Source organism: Solea senegalensis, linkage group LG19 (assembly GCF_019176455.1).
Source record: "Solea senegalensis isolate Sse05_10M linkage group LG19, IFAPA_SoseM_1, whole genome shotgun sequence".
Lineage (NCBI taxonomy): Eukaryota > Metazoa > Chordata > Actinopteri > Pleuronectiformes > Soleidae > Solea > Solea senegalensis.
In genome coordinates this window covers 2,705,566-2,723,655 of record NC_058038.1, presented here as the reverse complement: position 1 = coordinate 2,723,655, position 18,090 = coordinate 2,705,566, and the positions used below count along the sequence as shown (strand labels likewise).

Sequence of the window (18,090 nt, the reverse complement as noted above, 5' to 3'; positions counted from 1 at the left end):
GTTTATCTTGCAACCGGAAGACGGTTTATGCATAATAATTAATATTACCCTGTATTATTTAAATGGACAGTATTTGTAAATGTAATTTATATCTCAGCAACCCAAAGCAGGCAGGCAATTATCTGTGATGCTCTCTGCTACAAAAGTTAATTGTTTTTTCCTGTCAACGACACCGGCTTCAGAGGTGTGAGTAAGAGTGTCTTTGGCTCATGATGCGTTTTTTAATTTTACACATTCTGCTGACATAAATGTTTAGCAAAAGAGATCTGGGAAGAGCCACGATCAATAGCTGGTGATTTGCATGAAGATGGAAAAGGTTACAAAGTAATCTGTTGGACTTTCCATATCGATCAGAGTCAGACAGCGTGAGTGTGGCTTCTCTCAGCTCCGATGACGGCAAAGTCAGAAGTCAAGATGATCAATCAGGGGGGAGAAGAGTGCGGTAAAGAGCTATAGGCTTAAATTGAATCACTGGAGCTGTTAACATCATGTTCTCCAGTCGATCATATGCACATCGTCGTGCATGATTGCACGGAGCACAGCGTTCATGGCAGGACGGCTGAAGTTTATTAAAGGAGCTTCATGATTTAAGGCTTTTCTGCCTCTGGACCTGAACAGCTCCACAATGACCTCCTACATATTACAAGGTATCGTACATGAAAATGCCATTGTAAATCGAGTAAATCCACTACAGGACGACTTCAAACTAAGGAAAATCCCTCTAACCCATTAGTGATGCTGTGGAATTAGCTCCACAGAGTTGCCCACTGCAGACACATGAGGAATAAGTCTGAGCTAAAGTCGCTGTGAACGAAGAAAGGTCCAAAAATCACTCATGAATATTGTTCCAGTGTGATCTGTAGCTGCGAGAGGAGCTTGTTTGAAAGGAGGTTCAAATGGGTTCACACTCTGAATGTTTAATGAGTTGAGTTTGTAGCGAGAGCGTTCAGTAATGATGTAAGGATCAAGATAATCAAAGATGCCTCTGGTTGATTTTAGGAATAGATTTCATCGTTTGTCTGTTAAGGCCTGTTGTGGTACATCTTCTCACAGTGTGTGTGTGTGTGTGTGTGTGTGTGTCCATTCATAACAGGAGGCTGGCTGGCGTCCAAGGCTGACCGGGCCTTTTTTCATTAGGGTGCTCACTCTCTGGACCAACCTCCCCGAGGAAATCTGTTTTGGCGAGATTCTTTGAAAAACACATTTTTATAAATGTTGCTTTTTTCAGGACTCAAAGGCTTTTATCTTTATTTGATTTGTATTAATGACTTCATTTATGTCTTGTAAAGCACTTGGCTTTACTCGAGCTTCTCATTTTACGTGTTGCTGTTGGTGTTGCTCGCCGCCCTCCTCTGCTGTTTATCCACCACCACGACGTCCAGTGGATTAGCCGCCGCCGTCCTCATGAGTTAGTTGTAGGCAACTGTACTTGCTTGAGTTTGCAGATGTGATGTTTTCGGCTGTAATGATGTTGATACTGACTTTTTTTAAAAGAAGGTGAATTTTCAACATTAATCTGCTGTCAAAATGTGGATCTTTTGACATGATGGGAAAATACACTTTTTTTTTCTTGCGTTCCCATTTTTTGTTAAATATCCAGAACTTTTACCTTCTTGGGCCTGATCATCTCCACTCTCCACTAAGATGAAACCGGAGTGGACACATTGCTGCTCATCACCCTTGACCACACAGGTCACAGCCTGCGATGAGGCTCACAGCGCTGAATTACAGAGATCACATGATCACTGGGAAACTCTGCTCTTTGTTCTCAGTGGGAGACGTTTTTTACGGACTTTAATAAAGACATTTTCTCTCCTTTATACTTGCAGATAATAACCTGGAGACTTTAATCAAAACTTTGTTTTTAATGAAGCCATATGTAAATTTAAACATCCATTAACAACCTATTACTTCTGTTCCATCATAATAAAGCGCATCTGTTTGCTTTCTATTGTTTGATATTGTACAGCACACACACACACGTGCGTGTATATTACTGACACTCCTTCTCTTGTTTTACCATCAGTTCCATCCTTCTGGGGTTTGGTGAACTCGGCATGGAACCTGTGCACCATCGGGAAGCGTCAGTCTCCCATCAACATCGAAACGAGCCACATGATCTTTGACCCCTACTTGACCCCTCTGAGGCTCAACACAGCGGGACGCAAGGTGAGTAACTTGTCTTGTCTTAGGTTTAAAGCTCCTCTGCGAGGTCTTTGAGAAGGTCGGCGTTTCCCCCAAAGAGAAAATGACCAATGAATTTCAGCATGAGTGTCATTCGCCGACAGTACTGCGCTTTAATTCATCACAGCAGCAGACAGTAGGATGTGACACACTGTCCAAATCAAGAGGCAGAGAAGATTCTCTCCGACAGACTATGAGCTTTTCATCCACATCCGCGGGCTTAAATATTCCCAACTGCATTTGACTACACTGGGCTCAGGAGGTATTACAATCACAGCCCTCGACACAGCAATCACAGTTAATCTTTACGGGAAGAAATCCTCTCTAAAGCTCCCGGAATCACTGTTAAAACACATCCTGGATTAATTTTTCTGTTTAATAGTGTCCTCTCGTTTTTGACTATGGTCAGATGAAATGAAATCTCACTCATCGACCCGACGGCAGCCAAAGGAAAAACTAGAACCACAACCAGAATCATCGACATCATCACAAATGACTTGCTGTAGCTCTTGGATTATAAGGTTCTGTTGCTGTCTTAATGGTTTCAAGATTAAAGGCTTTTAGGTAAAGTCATCCTCGATAGCAAAGCTGATGTACAGTAACATTAAATAATAAGTACCATTAATATTAATACACTCTGAATATATAATAACGAACCCTAAAATCAGCATTTCTACTGTGAGAAATACATTTCCACTGATTAAGTGCCTTCTCGGGATAAAAAAAACTAAAAATGACACGTTTTTAAATACTGGAGGCAGTTATGATATAAGATAGTTTAAAATATATTAGGTGTTCTCTAAAATGAGAAAGTTGAGCTCGGAATAATCACTCTTATTAGCTTTAAAAAATGCATTTCTAAGCTGTTGAACGCAGTTTAAATAAAAATGTGTAACAGTATAATTCATAATATATTGGATGCAGCAATTTTCAGGCTTCAGAGCAGACTGATCTTCATCGTCACGTTATTCAGTTGTTGTAATGTCAGACACAGATCAGTGAGTGGCACAAAGACACAAAAACAACATATTTTTCTTCATGTACTGGAAAAAAAACACAACTTTTTTACTGAAAAATGTTGAGTTGTAATTCCGAAGTGTGTTAAATATGACATGTTAATCCCATATTTAGGTGAGATCTTCTTCTTTTTGCAACGATTTTCTGTGTAAACGTGTAAGAAGCTTTCAGTGTTGAGCGAGTCATGGTGTAGTCTGGTCACTGCGACATGAAATTATTATCGTTGCCAACAAAAGCGTCGAGTCCACTGTATTTTATCGTACTCATCCAAAAAAAAAGAAAGAGGAAAAAAGAATCATACATCATTATTTCACACCATGTCTTTATCAAAGTTTGATCATGTTGGAGGCTTTGATCTGTGTAAAGAGTGACTTACATTTTAATATTCTCCTAAGAGATATCCAAAGTCCGGGAGCACTGTTCTCTCAAAGTAGGTTAAAGTTTGGCTTAATTATGTTGTAATAATGATGGTAAATCTTTCTTACGGCGCTAAAGAATCTATTCAACACCTGCTGTGTTTACATGGACACAAATAATGGGAATAAAAGGGTTTTTATATTAGCACGGCTGTCTGAATACTCTGGTCCAATACTGTCTATTTGGAAGGGAATTGGTGTGAGCTAACATGTGACGTCTTTCCTGTTTCATATTGCTAAAAACATGATGAGAGCAGGAGAAAGAAGCTGATGTGGAGCTGACCTGGTTTTCTTATTAGAGACTTTAAAACAACTTTAGATTGTTGGGCCGTAAATTAAATGTGCTAAACTAATAAACAGAAATGAAAGGCTCAGATGAGAGAGGAGGGAAATGAAATCGCTGGTGCACAGCGAGGAGAGACGGGCAGAGGACAAATATCTGAGGACAAGTGAGCCACTTCCAATACAACCACAAGTGAACTTTCTTTTACTAGCAGACAGTGGGACAACTCTAGTTGTTCTGATTAAAAGACTGACGTCATAATCTGTTTACTTATTCCTGCGTGCATGTAAGTAAGGGAGGTGTCATTTTTAATCAGATTGAAGAAAATCTGCTTGTGTTTAAGGGTCCTTATTGCATTTATTAAGCACCTATGTCACAATGACATAGGTGAACATCATGTATGTTTTTAGAGACATGTGATATGTAGGAGCGATATGGGATATGATTGTTTTAACCAGTGTCTGAATACTGATACTGGATATTGTATTGGCTCATCCTTGTTTATATTATCTTTTAGGAATTATCCACTGTATGATTTTGTTTTTATTAAGCTAAAATATGAATATTTGGTTTTAACATGCAGCAGGGATTAAGTGACACAGTGAAAACTACTCATCTGCTTGTGTTTAAGGGTCCTTATTGCATTTATTAAGCATCCCACAATTTGGTATTGAGTATTTGGCACACTGAGGCCTGTGTGAATCACTGATGGAAACACAAAGTAACCATACCGTACCATACAAGAACTAGATTAGAAAGAAAAGCGTTAACTCGAGATGAGGCTCAGTTGTCCTTGAATTTAAAGAGATTCCTGGTTCAGCTTCAAGTACAATTGCAGAGTTTCTACCAAGGGGGAAGAAAAGAGACATCCACATACTGTAAGCCATTTCAGGATGATTGATGTTCTCTCAAGGTCCAGCTCAACCTAAAAGCTGGGACAGGATGACACAACACCCTGAATCTAGAGCATTCCAAACCTTGGTCCATATGCAATATTAGAGAGATTAAATGATGCATTAAGTCTGAAATGTCCCTGACAGCCATTTAACAATGAAGAGAATCACCCAGTTCCACCGGCAGCCTTCAGTGTAGCCTCTCTTCTGCATATGTCCACAGCTTCATCACGCTGTTAAACTCCCTTGCACCAAATACAACGATTGCACAGCTCAGACAGAGGAGTCCACTGGTCCACTGCTGCCTCGATCGGTAACGTTGTCTCAATGAATGACTTCAAGCACCAGCGTAGCAAAATAACACAATTGAGGTTACTGAGCCATTTGTTAAGTTGCCAAAAAAATCAGTTTTTCTGTCATTCCCAAGCTGCTTCACAGCACAGGGAGTGCAGACAATATAATGAATTGTATATCGTATGCTGACTTTGTATATACCACATACAACCCCTCTTGAAAAAAACTCCACTGAAGAACTGACAGAACAGCAACAGCATCAGGGAAGTCGGACACACTGCAGCAAGACATGCATTAATGAATAATATTGTTAGTGCGCGTCAGAGGCTGTAAAACACCACGGTGTCTTCTGACATCGCTCTAAGTATATTCACAGGATAATGGCCTGTCTCGCTGTGAACCTCGGCTAGTTAATTAAAAACTCAAATGTGAGGCTGCGCAGTGCTTTACACTCTAAACATCTTCATCATCGTCTCCTGCAGACGTCTGTCATGCCTGAGGTGTTTGCTGCCCTTTATTAAAAAGGAGGAGGCAACAATACTGTGCTATGAAATGGCACAAATGACTGTGATACTAAACACTTGTTTACAGTGTAGAACAGGAGAAAGATGGCGTGCAGCGCTACACTGATTATGGAAGGCATGATATTATATGATATAATATGTATCATATAACCATTTCAAGAAACTTAAAATATACATAGGTGAACATCATGTATGTTTTTAGAGACATGTGATATGTAGGAGCGATATGGGATATGATTGTTTTAACCAGTGTCAGAATACTGATGGTGGATATTGTATTGGCTCATCCTTGTTTATATTATCTTTTAGGAATTATCCACTGTATGATTTTGTTTTTATTAAGCTAAAATATGAATATTTGGTTTTAACATGCAGCAGTGCAACAGTGAAAACTACTGATGTGCTGCATCTTTATCTGATGAAGCAGGTTGTATTGGTTGTGTGTGTGTGTGTGTGTTTTGAGACTTTGCTGAGCTCTGCTAATTAAAAAAACAAACTCAGTTGCAGTCATTTATCCAAAGCTATTTCAGTATTAAAATGTCAGTGGAGCAAATCATTTCTGTGTCACACATTGTGCAGCAGAGGCTGGGACTTCCTGACTTTAATTGCTAACATGGATCAAACACCAAACACGCTGGAGGCTACTTTTCTACATGTGCAACTTCCTCTTCTCAGCAGCTGAATCGGTCGCTCCTGGGGAAGATTTCTTGAGAAATATGAGGAGGAAAGCGAGGCAGAGGCAGTAATGCACTGTCACATTTAAGAATCTGAACTCCCATTTTGAAGGCTCTGGAATCACGATTCAGACTTTTATTCTTTTTTTTATTTTTGTATTTTTTCATTTTGTTTTCAACTAGTGAAGTCTCCCGCTGGTGGCAGTACAAGCTGTTTACACCTCCTGATTGACTTCAGAGGAACCCGCAAGACCACGTCCATTTTTTATAAGCGGTCTATGAACACAACGTTACACAAAAACAACACCTTCTTCCTCTACTTTTTGTGTTGTTTCTACACACACACACGGGTTTGCGCCCTTATTCTTCTAAGGACCCTGCATTGACTTCCATTCACTGGGACAACCTAAACAAAGTTATCACTTACCTTAACCACAACCAGTCAATGCTTATCCAGCTAACCCTATTCTTTACACAATTCAAATAACCAGTTCCTCAGAAATGAGGTTCTGCCTCATTAAGACCGTGTTTTGGTCACAACAAGGTCCGTGTTTATGACAGAAAATGTCTGAAAAAGAGACCACACACACACACACACTGACAATAGACATATTCACACAGCCAGACCTTTTAAAATCTGAATTTGAATTTGGGACTTTACGTGGTGAGACATCGGTGAGACATGGAAGACAGAGCGAGAGAGAGAGAAATAATCAGAGAGAGAATTTCTGCATCCTGCACAGAACTTCACGTCACGCACTGCACACGCATTCAGTGTGAAACTGTCCTGGGTTTCACACTGAATGCGTGTGCAGTGTGTGACGGCGGCGGTGCTGATCCGCTGCGTCTCGCACACGTCTGTCACTCGTACCTGGGACACGTCTCCTGCTCACCTGCAGCTTCTGCTTTGTTTTAAATAGAGTTTGAAAATCATAAACCAGACTTTGAAATACTCAACTAACTGCTGAGGGTGCTTTATTTTGAAATGGGTACATGTGTGTTGTTTTTGATACATGCAAGAGATATAGTTGCTGACACGTTTAAAGAACAATTCCTCTCTCTCTCTATGTATATATATATATATATATATGTATATATATATATATATACATATATATATATGTGTGTGTGTATTTGCTGTGAGATGCACAAGAAGATCTGCTTCTTTTTCGTTTACTCGCATGAGACACATGGTAGACACACACACACACACAGTGTGAAGAGTCTCATTTGTTAACATGTGTGCCTAAATGAAAAGAAAGATGTGCCACAGCTGCAACGTGCAAAACATGCATCTAGTGTGAGACAGGCCTTGACTTGTGAGGAAGCGTTTAAATGCCAGCTGTACAGTGAGTCTGTGTGTGGCTGAAAACACTGAATCTGGCTCCTGTGAAACGTCTCCGGCTGAATTTGTTTAGTCTGTTTACGTCTGTGTATTTTTTACATGATAGTTTTTCTGCATATTTGATGTGACGGAGATTGTGTTTGTGCCGGATGACCATCGTGACATCACACTCCCTTTCACAGGGAGCAGCACGAGGAGTAGATTGTCTGTACACTGGTCATTTTAGAGTGTCCAATGAATCTAAGCAGCTGGGAATGTGGGGATTTGAAATGACTGATGATGAGGATTCAGTCTTTCAGTCTGCCCTCTGGTTAGAAGCCAAATTCCCTTTTCGCTAGGTAAATAAATATGAACTTGTAAAAGAATTTCAACACTTCTTTAACAAATTAAACTGAAATGTTTAAACCACACAAATGCATCTGTTGTCAACCTGCAGCTTCCAGCCGCTGTAATATCAACAAGCAATGTTACGTGGATGCAATCGATCGTGTGCCGTCACTGCAGCGATGCAGAAGTGTCTAATCGGCAGTTAGTCAAAAGACGGCATTACTCACAGCAGGTTCAGTGCTGCTATCCTTCAGTCTTTGCTCCCTCACACACACACACACACACACACACACTGTCATCTCAAAGATGGCATCACTCAAACAGCATCAGGGTTTTTATTTCCATCATGACGCGACTCTTTCAGCAGCACAAGAGTTTTACTCTTCAAGTGTAAATGTGCCGCAAATGTCTGCACTTCAGTGTATTTTATTTGTGTTTGAACGTTTCTTTTGCCGTTATCTGTCACCCTCCTAAATATTTAAAGGGTTGTAAGCGAGCGGGCAATTACACTCGCTGCAGAACAACTGAATCCGCCCACTTCATCTGTTCTGTGACAAAGCCCGGCCACTCATCCACGCTGCTGTCACATTTTAGCGAGCCTGTAATGGGAGGATTTATATGAAAATCATCTACATTTGATCTTGGGCGTTCTAAAACAAAGCTTTGTTGTCAAACTCGGTGACTGAAGATGTTGTGTGAACTATTCCCTATGGAGATGATGGACTTTGTGATTCTCAGCTGTACTTTCTGTTATATTTGGACAGACGGACATAAATCTGACTCTAGTATTAAATGATTTCATGTGTTACACGCTGTACCACACTTCCATTCAATTACAGTGGTTTACACTGTCTGACAGGCCATGAAGAAGCCTCGTGGGAACATTAGCCCCGTCTATGACCTCTTCAGAAGGTCAAGTCCCTGTAATTCCCCTCAGACTTGCTCACTGTGATGAGGGCTAAGAAGAGCCAAGAGGTGAGTTCTATGTTATTCCCCAAGATAGCGGTGTTGGCCACTAATCATGGCCGCCGTATCTCACTGCGGTTCAGGGGAGGATGGTTTGAGATCAGGTCAGCATCATCAGAAGCTCAGGCTAATCCAAGCCTCTGCCTCTGGAGGATGTGGGTTGCCAGGATGAATGAAAAATCTGGATTATTGAAACACTGCAGCCAGCGCCACAACGACACATTTGCGTGGGCTTTGTGGTCATGTTTGCACAAAAACACTCCGTGGTCAACAGAAAGTGTGTGTTTTTGTCTCTGCGGAGCTCCCCCTACAGATTTGGAGTAGATATTTTTACGACATCTCTCCATCCGTTGTTTACCACTTTATTCTCACTGTTGTAAACACTCCCTCCACTTTAAACAGAGCTGGCAGAACAAGCCGTGGATCCTTTTCAGTGCCGGTCTGCATCTTTCAATTCTCGCCAGTCCAAAGAAAGCCTGTGCGATGTTTGCTCGTGTGTGATCCCCCGCTTGGTCCGTCAGTCTTTTCCTCTTCCTCCCTTCAACCGTTTTCTCTGCTCCTCTTTGGCCGTCTAAAATAACACTGCCTTGATCTCATAGCTGGTACCTGGTGGGTGTGTGTGCGAGTAGTGCTGTGAAGCGATTTATGTTTCTTGCGAGACCTCCTGATTCTCAGGACTCCGGGTCGGCAGCCCTGATCTTGCACGGTTTGGTTTTCTGCTCACAGCAGGAAGAGTGGCATAGTTGCATGGTTGCATAGTTGCACATGTTTGAAATATGAACAAATATCTGTTCCATTCAAATACGCTGTCAAAATGCTGATTAAACCACCAGCTCCACAGCTCTCTCTCTCTCTGCTGCACACTACAGCGTCAACATATTTATAATATATAAATGTAGGAAATACTTTATTTACTTTACTTTACTTTAAAAAGTGAACTGCAGTTTTATTTGTGCAGGTCCTGCCACTGGATTCATCAGTTATTATGCTGCACTCATTAAAGTAAATGTTAATGTATTGGAATGCAATTAGATGGATGAAGCAAAATAATAATTAGGTTCTCAAACAATAACAAGAAACATAAGGTCCAAGCTCACAGTCGTGATAGTTTTGGTTATTAAAATGTGTTAATGTCCCATTAAATAGGGGCGGACCATTTGTAAGGGGAATACATCATTAGGATTTCAGTATATGGGCTGAGTTTTATTCCTTTCAGCAGTTATGATGGATATTTTTATGAATATAATTGATCAAATGACTAATGTGAAACATAACCCTCAGCTTCATGGGGCCTTAATGCATTTTTGAGCAAAGAGAATTCATTCATTTTCCAGCAACTTCACCGTTTTGATTCAATGTCACTGTTCACAAATAAATCTTAAATAGATCCACGGTTCATTATGTGCTCAGCACTAAACAGCATACAGCACACAGACTCCATAAATAATGCACGCAGTCAATGCACGAGTGCCTTTACCTGTATTCACTTTGAATGACCATCAGGGGGCGACACCACTGGTTTTTATTTGTTTCTATAAGAAAACGACGCTGCTTCGCTCTTGATTTTACTGATCTCTTGATCACTAAACATTTTCCCTGAGGAATTTATTCTCTCAATACCATCAGGCACAGCACATCATCAGGGTAAAGCGGTAAAAAATGGATGGATGGATGGATGAATGTATAATTTAGGAGAAAAAGGACATTAAATACAGCATTTGTAAAAACACAGAGAGATTGACAGCTCGTTTTGTTCACCCCTGCTTTTCCAAAAAGCAAAAAATACTAAACTCAAGGCTTCAGAAATGCAGTTGGTGGGTGACAGTACATTAACAAAGGCCTGTCAAAGTGAACATGTTAATCGCTGGGATTAAACAGCCCAGATTAACGCCATGAAATCATCGAACGCAGTTCATGCAGGTTTGTTTAGCCATGGAAGTCGGAAATTGCGAAACAGTCACTTGCCTGCAGTCAGTTAGACAGTCAGTCAGTCAGTCAGTCAGACAGACAGACAGACAGACAGACAGACAGACGGGAGAGACAGAGATAGTAGCTGGAGGTGAAGAAAGGTGAGGGATTGTTGGGCAGAAGGTTTCATTTTAAGAAGCTGAGCGACGGAACCATCGCTAAAACAAAAGTTACTCGAGTGTCACGACACTTTTTATTGACAATGACTGGAATTTGTGATCTTTTGCCTCAAAAAAAATTCCTCCACATCGCCAACGTGTGTAAAGTAAGTGACAAACTGACTCTGACTCTAGGCACTGATAGTGTCTGTAATATGCTGACTTCCATTTGGACACATTACATTACATTACATCTACCCTGTGTGCTTTCATTTAGTACTCATTTAGTCATTAGAAGAAAAGCAAACTTTTAATTGTGATTCATCTAGATTAACACATTTCAAAATGTGATTTTTTTTTTAATCTTTTGGCAGCCCATGTTTTTTATGTTAGTCTGACTGAGATTGTACTAATGTGAATTTATCAAAGTGGATCATCCAGATAATACAGTTGACGATATGCACTGTTTTCCCTCATGTTATTCAAATGTAAACCTACGACTAAAAGACAACGTCAACAATTCACTCATTGGAAACTTTAATCCAAATGTTTTAAACCAACATTTCTGGGAAAAAAAACAACGAAAATCACAACTGACGGGAAAACTGCTGACTTGTATTTGAATGGAAATTAGGAGTCTAACTATCGAGCCACCAGCTAAATTGGTTCATATCAATTCATATTAACAAGCTAAAGAGGAACCATGTCGCCACCTTGAGTAGTGGAGGTGGAAACACCTCACTCAATAAATTGGTTCCCCCCTGGTGCTGGTATACTGGCACAAGGACAGTCTGGTGATGGTGGTCAGACATGGTGGCTGATGCCTTTAGTGACCACTGCTCTCTTATTGTGTAGGTCTGACTTTCACCTTTCACGTTTCAAGTGATTGATTGTGTTTTCATTTCTGGTGATAAGGTGTTCCATGGCTTTACAGTTTTGAGCTAAAGTTCTCTTAAAAATCATCATTGTATTGTCAGACCTCAGAATGAAGTTTCACTTTCCTTTAAGGTTTATTTGAATAATATTGTGGGCGTCACTCCAGAGAGACCATCCTTACATTACCTCAAGGTCACTGTAGTTTCTCCGTCATGCTTAGAAGGGGAGGGTGAAGCACATTTGTGATGTGTAAGGTTTTTAAAATGCATCAGATTCCAATATGTGATCTCGTGATTTTGATCAATATTAAATATTATATTGAATATTATATTGGCTCCTCCCTGTTGGAATCCCTGTTATAGACATAATAAAGAAGGTACAGGTGGAAGAGAGCCTGGAGAGGTGGAGGTCTGCACTGGAGAGAAGAGGAATCAAGGATGGCAGGAGCAAGACAGATTACCTGTGTGTGAATGACAGTGAGACAGATGAAGATGTAACAGGTAGAGAAAGTGGATGAGTTTAAATACCTGGGGTCCAAAGCAAGAGAGGTGAAGGCGAGCGTGCAGGCAGGGTGGAGTGGGTGGAGACGAGTGTCAGGGCTGATGTGTGACAGAAGGATAGCAGCAAAAGTGAGAGGGAAGGTCCACAAGACCAGGTAGACTAGTAGTGAGACCAGGAGGCAGAGCTGCAAAAGACCACAGACAAGGATGTTTGTGGATGTTGTGAATGAGGACATGAGGACAGTGGGTGTAACAGGACAGGACACAAAGGAGAGGACAAGATGGAGATGATCCGCTGTGGCGACTGTACTGTACGTACTCGCTCATTACTATGATTGAATATTGTATACATAAATTAGCACAACATTCATACACTCAGCATTGTTAAATCAACATGGAGCTTAAGTGTTCCACTTGAGTAAATGTACTTACTTTCTATCACTGCGGTGGTGAAACACAGCAGCTGCCACTGGCCAGTCATCTGCAGTTAGCAGCAGCAGCAGCAGCAGCAGCAGCAGCAGCAGCAGCAGCACTGCTCTCTAATAAAATAAAAGAGTGTTATAATGAAGTCATGTGTTCAGCTCTGTGCTCATATCAGCGATGGAGAGATTAACAATCTGAGACTTCATGCTGTAAACACTCTTAGTACCTTTCCCTCCTCGGGGGATTCCTGTCTGAAATGGTTTAAAGACAGAGTGTTGTGTTCACAGTCAGGCTCCAGGGGGCTTTAATCCTGCTCTGCATCAAACCCACAGTCCACGCTGCTCACCTCACCAGGCTTTACTCAATCTGTCCGCTGAGATGCTTTTACACACATGTTTTATTGCAGGCTGTGTGCTTCGTTATTTAACAGCGGCTCACCAGGCCAACTGCATGATGGGAAAGTGATGTGCGATTCTCTCAGAACTGCTGGATGAACTGTCAGTTCTGTCGAGGGATGGTTTTGCACTGTTGTGTGTGTTGTCTGTGTTGTTAATTTGCAAATGACATTGGATTCATGAAGATCTTCACAAAGTATTTTATATCACAATATAAATCAAATCAATATTGGACGATAAGGTTGGACGATATGGTAATAATCTCTTGATATGTTTAGACTTGATTTATTTATTTAAAGTGAAATGAAAGAGTTAGAAACAATGGAATTATAGTCAACACAAATGTTTAGGCTACAGTGTGATCAAGTGACTTTAAAATATAATTAGTTTGATTCCATGCACTTTTGAAACAATATCTATGATAGTGAATGGGTAACATTTAGTGTAGTTCACAAATGTATCCTGTTATCAATGCAACAGCCTGTAAATCCAGGACGTCCTTATCACACTATCCAAAATCTAATATATCACAACATAGATATAATATCGATACATTGTAAAAGTTACTAAAATATGTTGAATCAAATTTGATGTCTCATTGTATTACTGACATATTAGCGACATGTAAGCCTCTCAGTTATGGCCATAATCGAAATGATTTTGGATAACTTAATTAAACTTCATTCATTTGCAATAAGAAACTAACTATTTAAATTTAAATGTCACCTGTTTACGTCAATGTTGTGCTATATGTGCTATATTACATTGTGCTCAGTGGGTTTTGTGGTTGGATGAATCATTTCCAGTGACCGATATTATTCTGCAGCTCTGTCAACACAAATCACCGCAAGATATTGTGTCTTGTTAGCGCTCTTAATTATTTACCAGGGCTAATGACTTAAAAAGGCTAGTTAGTTTATGGTCGTGCTGCATTTAAAGACGTGGTAGACGGGGACGTGCATCACCAGTTTCAGTCCAGCTGGACACCTGTGTTGTTTTTCTCTCTCCCTCCTTTCTCGTGATTCCAGTGTCGATAATAAAAGCTTTTCTCTGGCTACCAGCCAGTGGACAGTGCACGTACACTGCCAGAGTCAGAAAATATAATAGTGATTATAATGAACTTTATTTATGTAGCACATTTCATGCATTAATTGCAGCTGAAATTGTTTTACAGGATAAAATAAAATCAAAGGCAAACATTAAGAACACATAAGGGCCAATATAAATACAAAGAGCAATAAAACAGTGTAATGAACAATTAAAGCACAAATACATTCAGCATAAATGAACTAAAATGTTTATCAAATGAACACAAAGTCCTATTACTTAAAAACAAGACTATTTCTCAGTGGAGCTTGCTTTGGCCAATTTGTGTTGGAGTAGTAAGATCCAAATCATTAAAACTGAAGGCTGCTTCACTTTTTATAGTTCACATTTGTCATTTTTTAGCAAGCCTGCACCACACAACCTAAGGGAACACACTTAGACAAGCAATCACAAATATATGACATGGCTAAAGTGTCAAGAGCCTCATAAACAAGTTAACAGATCCTCAGACAGTGTAATGATGCTCACGCTGGAGTAATGTGATCTCATTTCTTGCTTCTTGCTGCAGAAGTCTCAATGAATAATTCAAGAGGGAGAAAAGGTGTCGTCTTCTTGGCATCTTTTAATTGTCGGGCATTTCTCGACACTCAACGATATTCCTCATGTGAGGAGATCTTCGTCGCGTTGCTGTGCATGATGTCTTCAGTTTGTCCTCCCGTCTCACTCGTGTGAATGTAATGCACAGACATTCACTCAAACTGGAGGGTGAAGCGGTTAGAGTTTGGTGGTCAAACTTAATGTGACGTTTGCTTTATATTATCTTCAGAAAGTCTTGAGGAGTTTTTTCAAATATGGCTCAAACATTCACTTGGACTGTTCGTTTAACTGCTTTGGCTAAATCATATACATACAATACATAGATTTGTACTTTAAGTTGTTATTTTATTTTTTTACTCCACTACATTTCCTCTAACTATCTTTGTTACTCGTTTCTACCAAATAATCTAATAAAATAAATACACGACAGTTTTGCCATTCACCCATTCACACGCTTCAACATGGGGTTAAATGTCTTGCTCAAGGAACTTAAGTACATTTGCCATCAAAAAAAAGGACGTTTGACACTTAAGTGCAGTAAATGTCGTGTACTTTAAGACTTTTACTTAAGTAATATTATAGTAACATGCTTGTACTATACAAACTGAATGGTCTTGTGTTATACATGTTTAGGGCAGATTAGTCACAGAGTCACAGCCTCAGAACTCTTGCCTCTTGAATACTAGATTCCTTTTCAATTTAACATGCAGTTGCTGTACTGGACTCTAAAGATTTGAGACAGTGGAGGAACACAAGCACTTGGCATTAATTGTACTTTTTTTTTGTCTGAATCAAAATCCAACTCAAGATGAAGAATAATACTTAGTTTTTGGGGTTTTTTTATCTTTGAAATGTCCTGTAGTCTTTGTTGTAAAGAAGCAGCAGGACGTCGCTAAGGGTGCAGGTGCTTTTCTTCTGAGTGCGTGTTTGCCATACCAAACACTCCTGCCATGAACACATCCTCTTCACAGGAACAAGCATTTTCTTTCTGTGTGCGGGCGTTTTTCATGACAGGGGGGCTTATTAAGCACAACACCTGCTCCTGGGAAAGTTACTCTGAAAATAACGGAGAAGAAAAAGTTAATAAACTGTCAAAGTAAATTTAGCTGCATTCTGGCAAATGGTGTAATTTGTTTTCTATCACCAGCATCACTGTGAAATCTGTTTTAACATCATAATGACAAGTTCAACCCAAATTGAGTCTATTTCAGCTTGAAGAGCAAAAGTCACTTAGTCAAAACTGCACTTTGCTTCTCACAGAGACCAAAATTCACCAAGAGTGGGTGTAAATGGTTTGTGTGGGCTCAGCACCACTTTGCCATGGACTCAAAACCCACGCTGCACACAGGACCTTTGCAACAACAATGTTGCCAAGAAAAATAATGTCTGTGCACCTTACAATTAATCTCAAAGTGGCAGTCCTCTTCTCTTGGGGCAAAGCCTAAGAGTAAATCATTTCCCTGGAATACAGGAGGATGAATAACAGGTGGAACCAAGTGGCCCGAGAGCTGTGATACAAATGACTGGCCTGCATTGCCATTGTTTCCTCTGCAGACTTAGACACAGCTGTGGCCAGTAGTGAAAGGAAGAGGAAACAGTCAAGTGTACAACGAGAAAACAGATTTGAATTTCAGGGGCAGAGGCAAAAGGGAGATGGGGTCTCATATATAATCCACCCTAAAACAGTTTACATCCTAATCCCAGAATCTGCTCATGGCACTATACATGGTCTATATGCTAAATAGTCCACAGAATGCAGACGTAGGTCAGAATACATAATAATTTGCTCTGTTACCATGGTCACTATGTCACATGAGGCAATCACAGAGCCAGAAATGTATGCCATGACCATCAGACTTTACAGTGGTACCCAACATGACTAATTATTGCAAAAGATGTGATGACGTCAGGAGGAAGATGGGCTGGCCACGGGGGTGGAGGTAGACAACACCCATAAAGAAGACTTTAATGGTGTCTGGGAGTGGCATGAAGAGGACAGTTTGGACCGCCAGTCCCTCAAAGAGTTAACTCGAGCTAACATCAACAGGTCCATCACCACCTTTTCACCAAGACGAAGATTCTGACATTGAGGTTTTAATAACTGAAATGGAGCCTCGGAGAAACATTCTTTCTGATGCCTGAGCAGTTGCATTTCTAAAGCGGAGTGGAGTCAAATTCACGTTGTGGAGGCAATAAACCAAGATGACCCTACACCGTGGACAGTAGCTGAGGTTAACGAGATGTGGTCAGACGTACAGCGGAGGTGAAACAAATATCTGGCTGCTGGTGATAGACCAGGGATTACCCATGTTCCCATTATTTATACATCCTACTGCCATAAAAGTTGTGTGTATGCACTTTATAGCCTTTTTTTAAAATGAAGCCATTGGGTTCCGTACATTGAAACAAACTGACACTGACATAATGGAGCATTTGGTAGCAAATGAATGGGTTTATCCGGGGGTTTCTGACCCTGGGATCCTTGCAGTCTGCTGCAGGCCAGTTGCCTCTCCTTTTGCGTTGCGCCTGCTCGGATCTTCTTGTCTTGCATAACCACTCATCCTCACAGAGAAGTACAGAGAAAATCAAGAAATATAAAAGGCTACAGGGAAATCTAACAACAAGACATCAGAATCTTCTGCTGAAACAGAACAAATCCTGAATAATGTGGCTTCACACCCAACAACCCATCAAACTACACACGGGGACAAAAGATGTTGTGAAGCAGAAAGTGCTGAAACTAGACTTTATTGATCTATTGACCATCGTCCAGTCACTGAATGCTGAGGTGTTTATCAAGCGCCGTCCACCACCAGCCAGAAGAGGAGCTGAGAGATTCAGCAGATTGTCAGAAATGAACAACAAGGTGCATAACATGGCTGAAGCTTACGCTGTCACGCGGAAACTTCAACATTTCTTTTCTTCACACTTCACTTCTGCCACAGTCGTTCGAAAGCAGGCAGGACTTCATACAGTAATATCCATGTTCCCTGAGTCTGCTGAGGTGTGTTCTGGTCCGGGTCTGATCCGTGTGTCACCCTGAGTGTCGACTGGGCTTACTCCAGAGAGGACAATACACTAGAATGGAATGTGGTTTTGAACATCACACCAATGCAGACCCTGCACTTTTGTTCAAATGCATGTATGTGTGAGTGGAATGCACATGCCACCCTCTGCAGAAAGAGACTTCAAAGGTCCAGTGTGTGACATCTAGGAAGGTATATTAGCATTAGCATAAGTTAAACAAACTGCCCATACGTCTG

General features: G+C 40.6%; 1 protein-coding gene across 2 annotated transcripts in view; it reads left to right on the top strand.

Annotated features, from left to right (window-relative positions):
- Positions 1-18,090, top strand: part of LOC122784668 (carbonic anhydrase-related protein 10-like) — a 171,305-nt gene that overhangs the window by 71,456 nt on the left and 81,759 nt on the right. For both annotated transcript variants that reach the window (XM_044049961.1, XM_044049962.1), the window contains exon 3: positions 2,027-2,169. In XM_044049961.1, the coding sequence (XP_043905896.1) occupies positions 2,027-2,169 (143 nt within the window). The remainder of the gene's footprint in view (positions 1-2,026; positions 2,170-18,090) is intronic.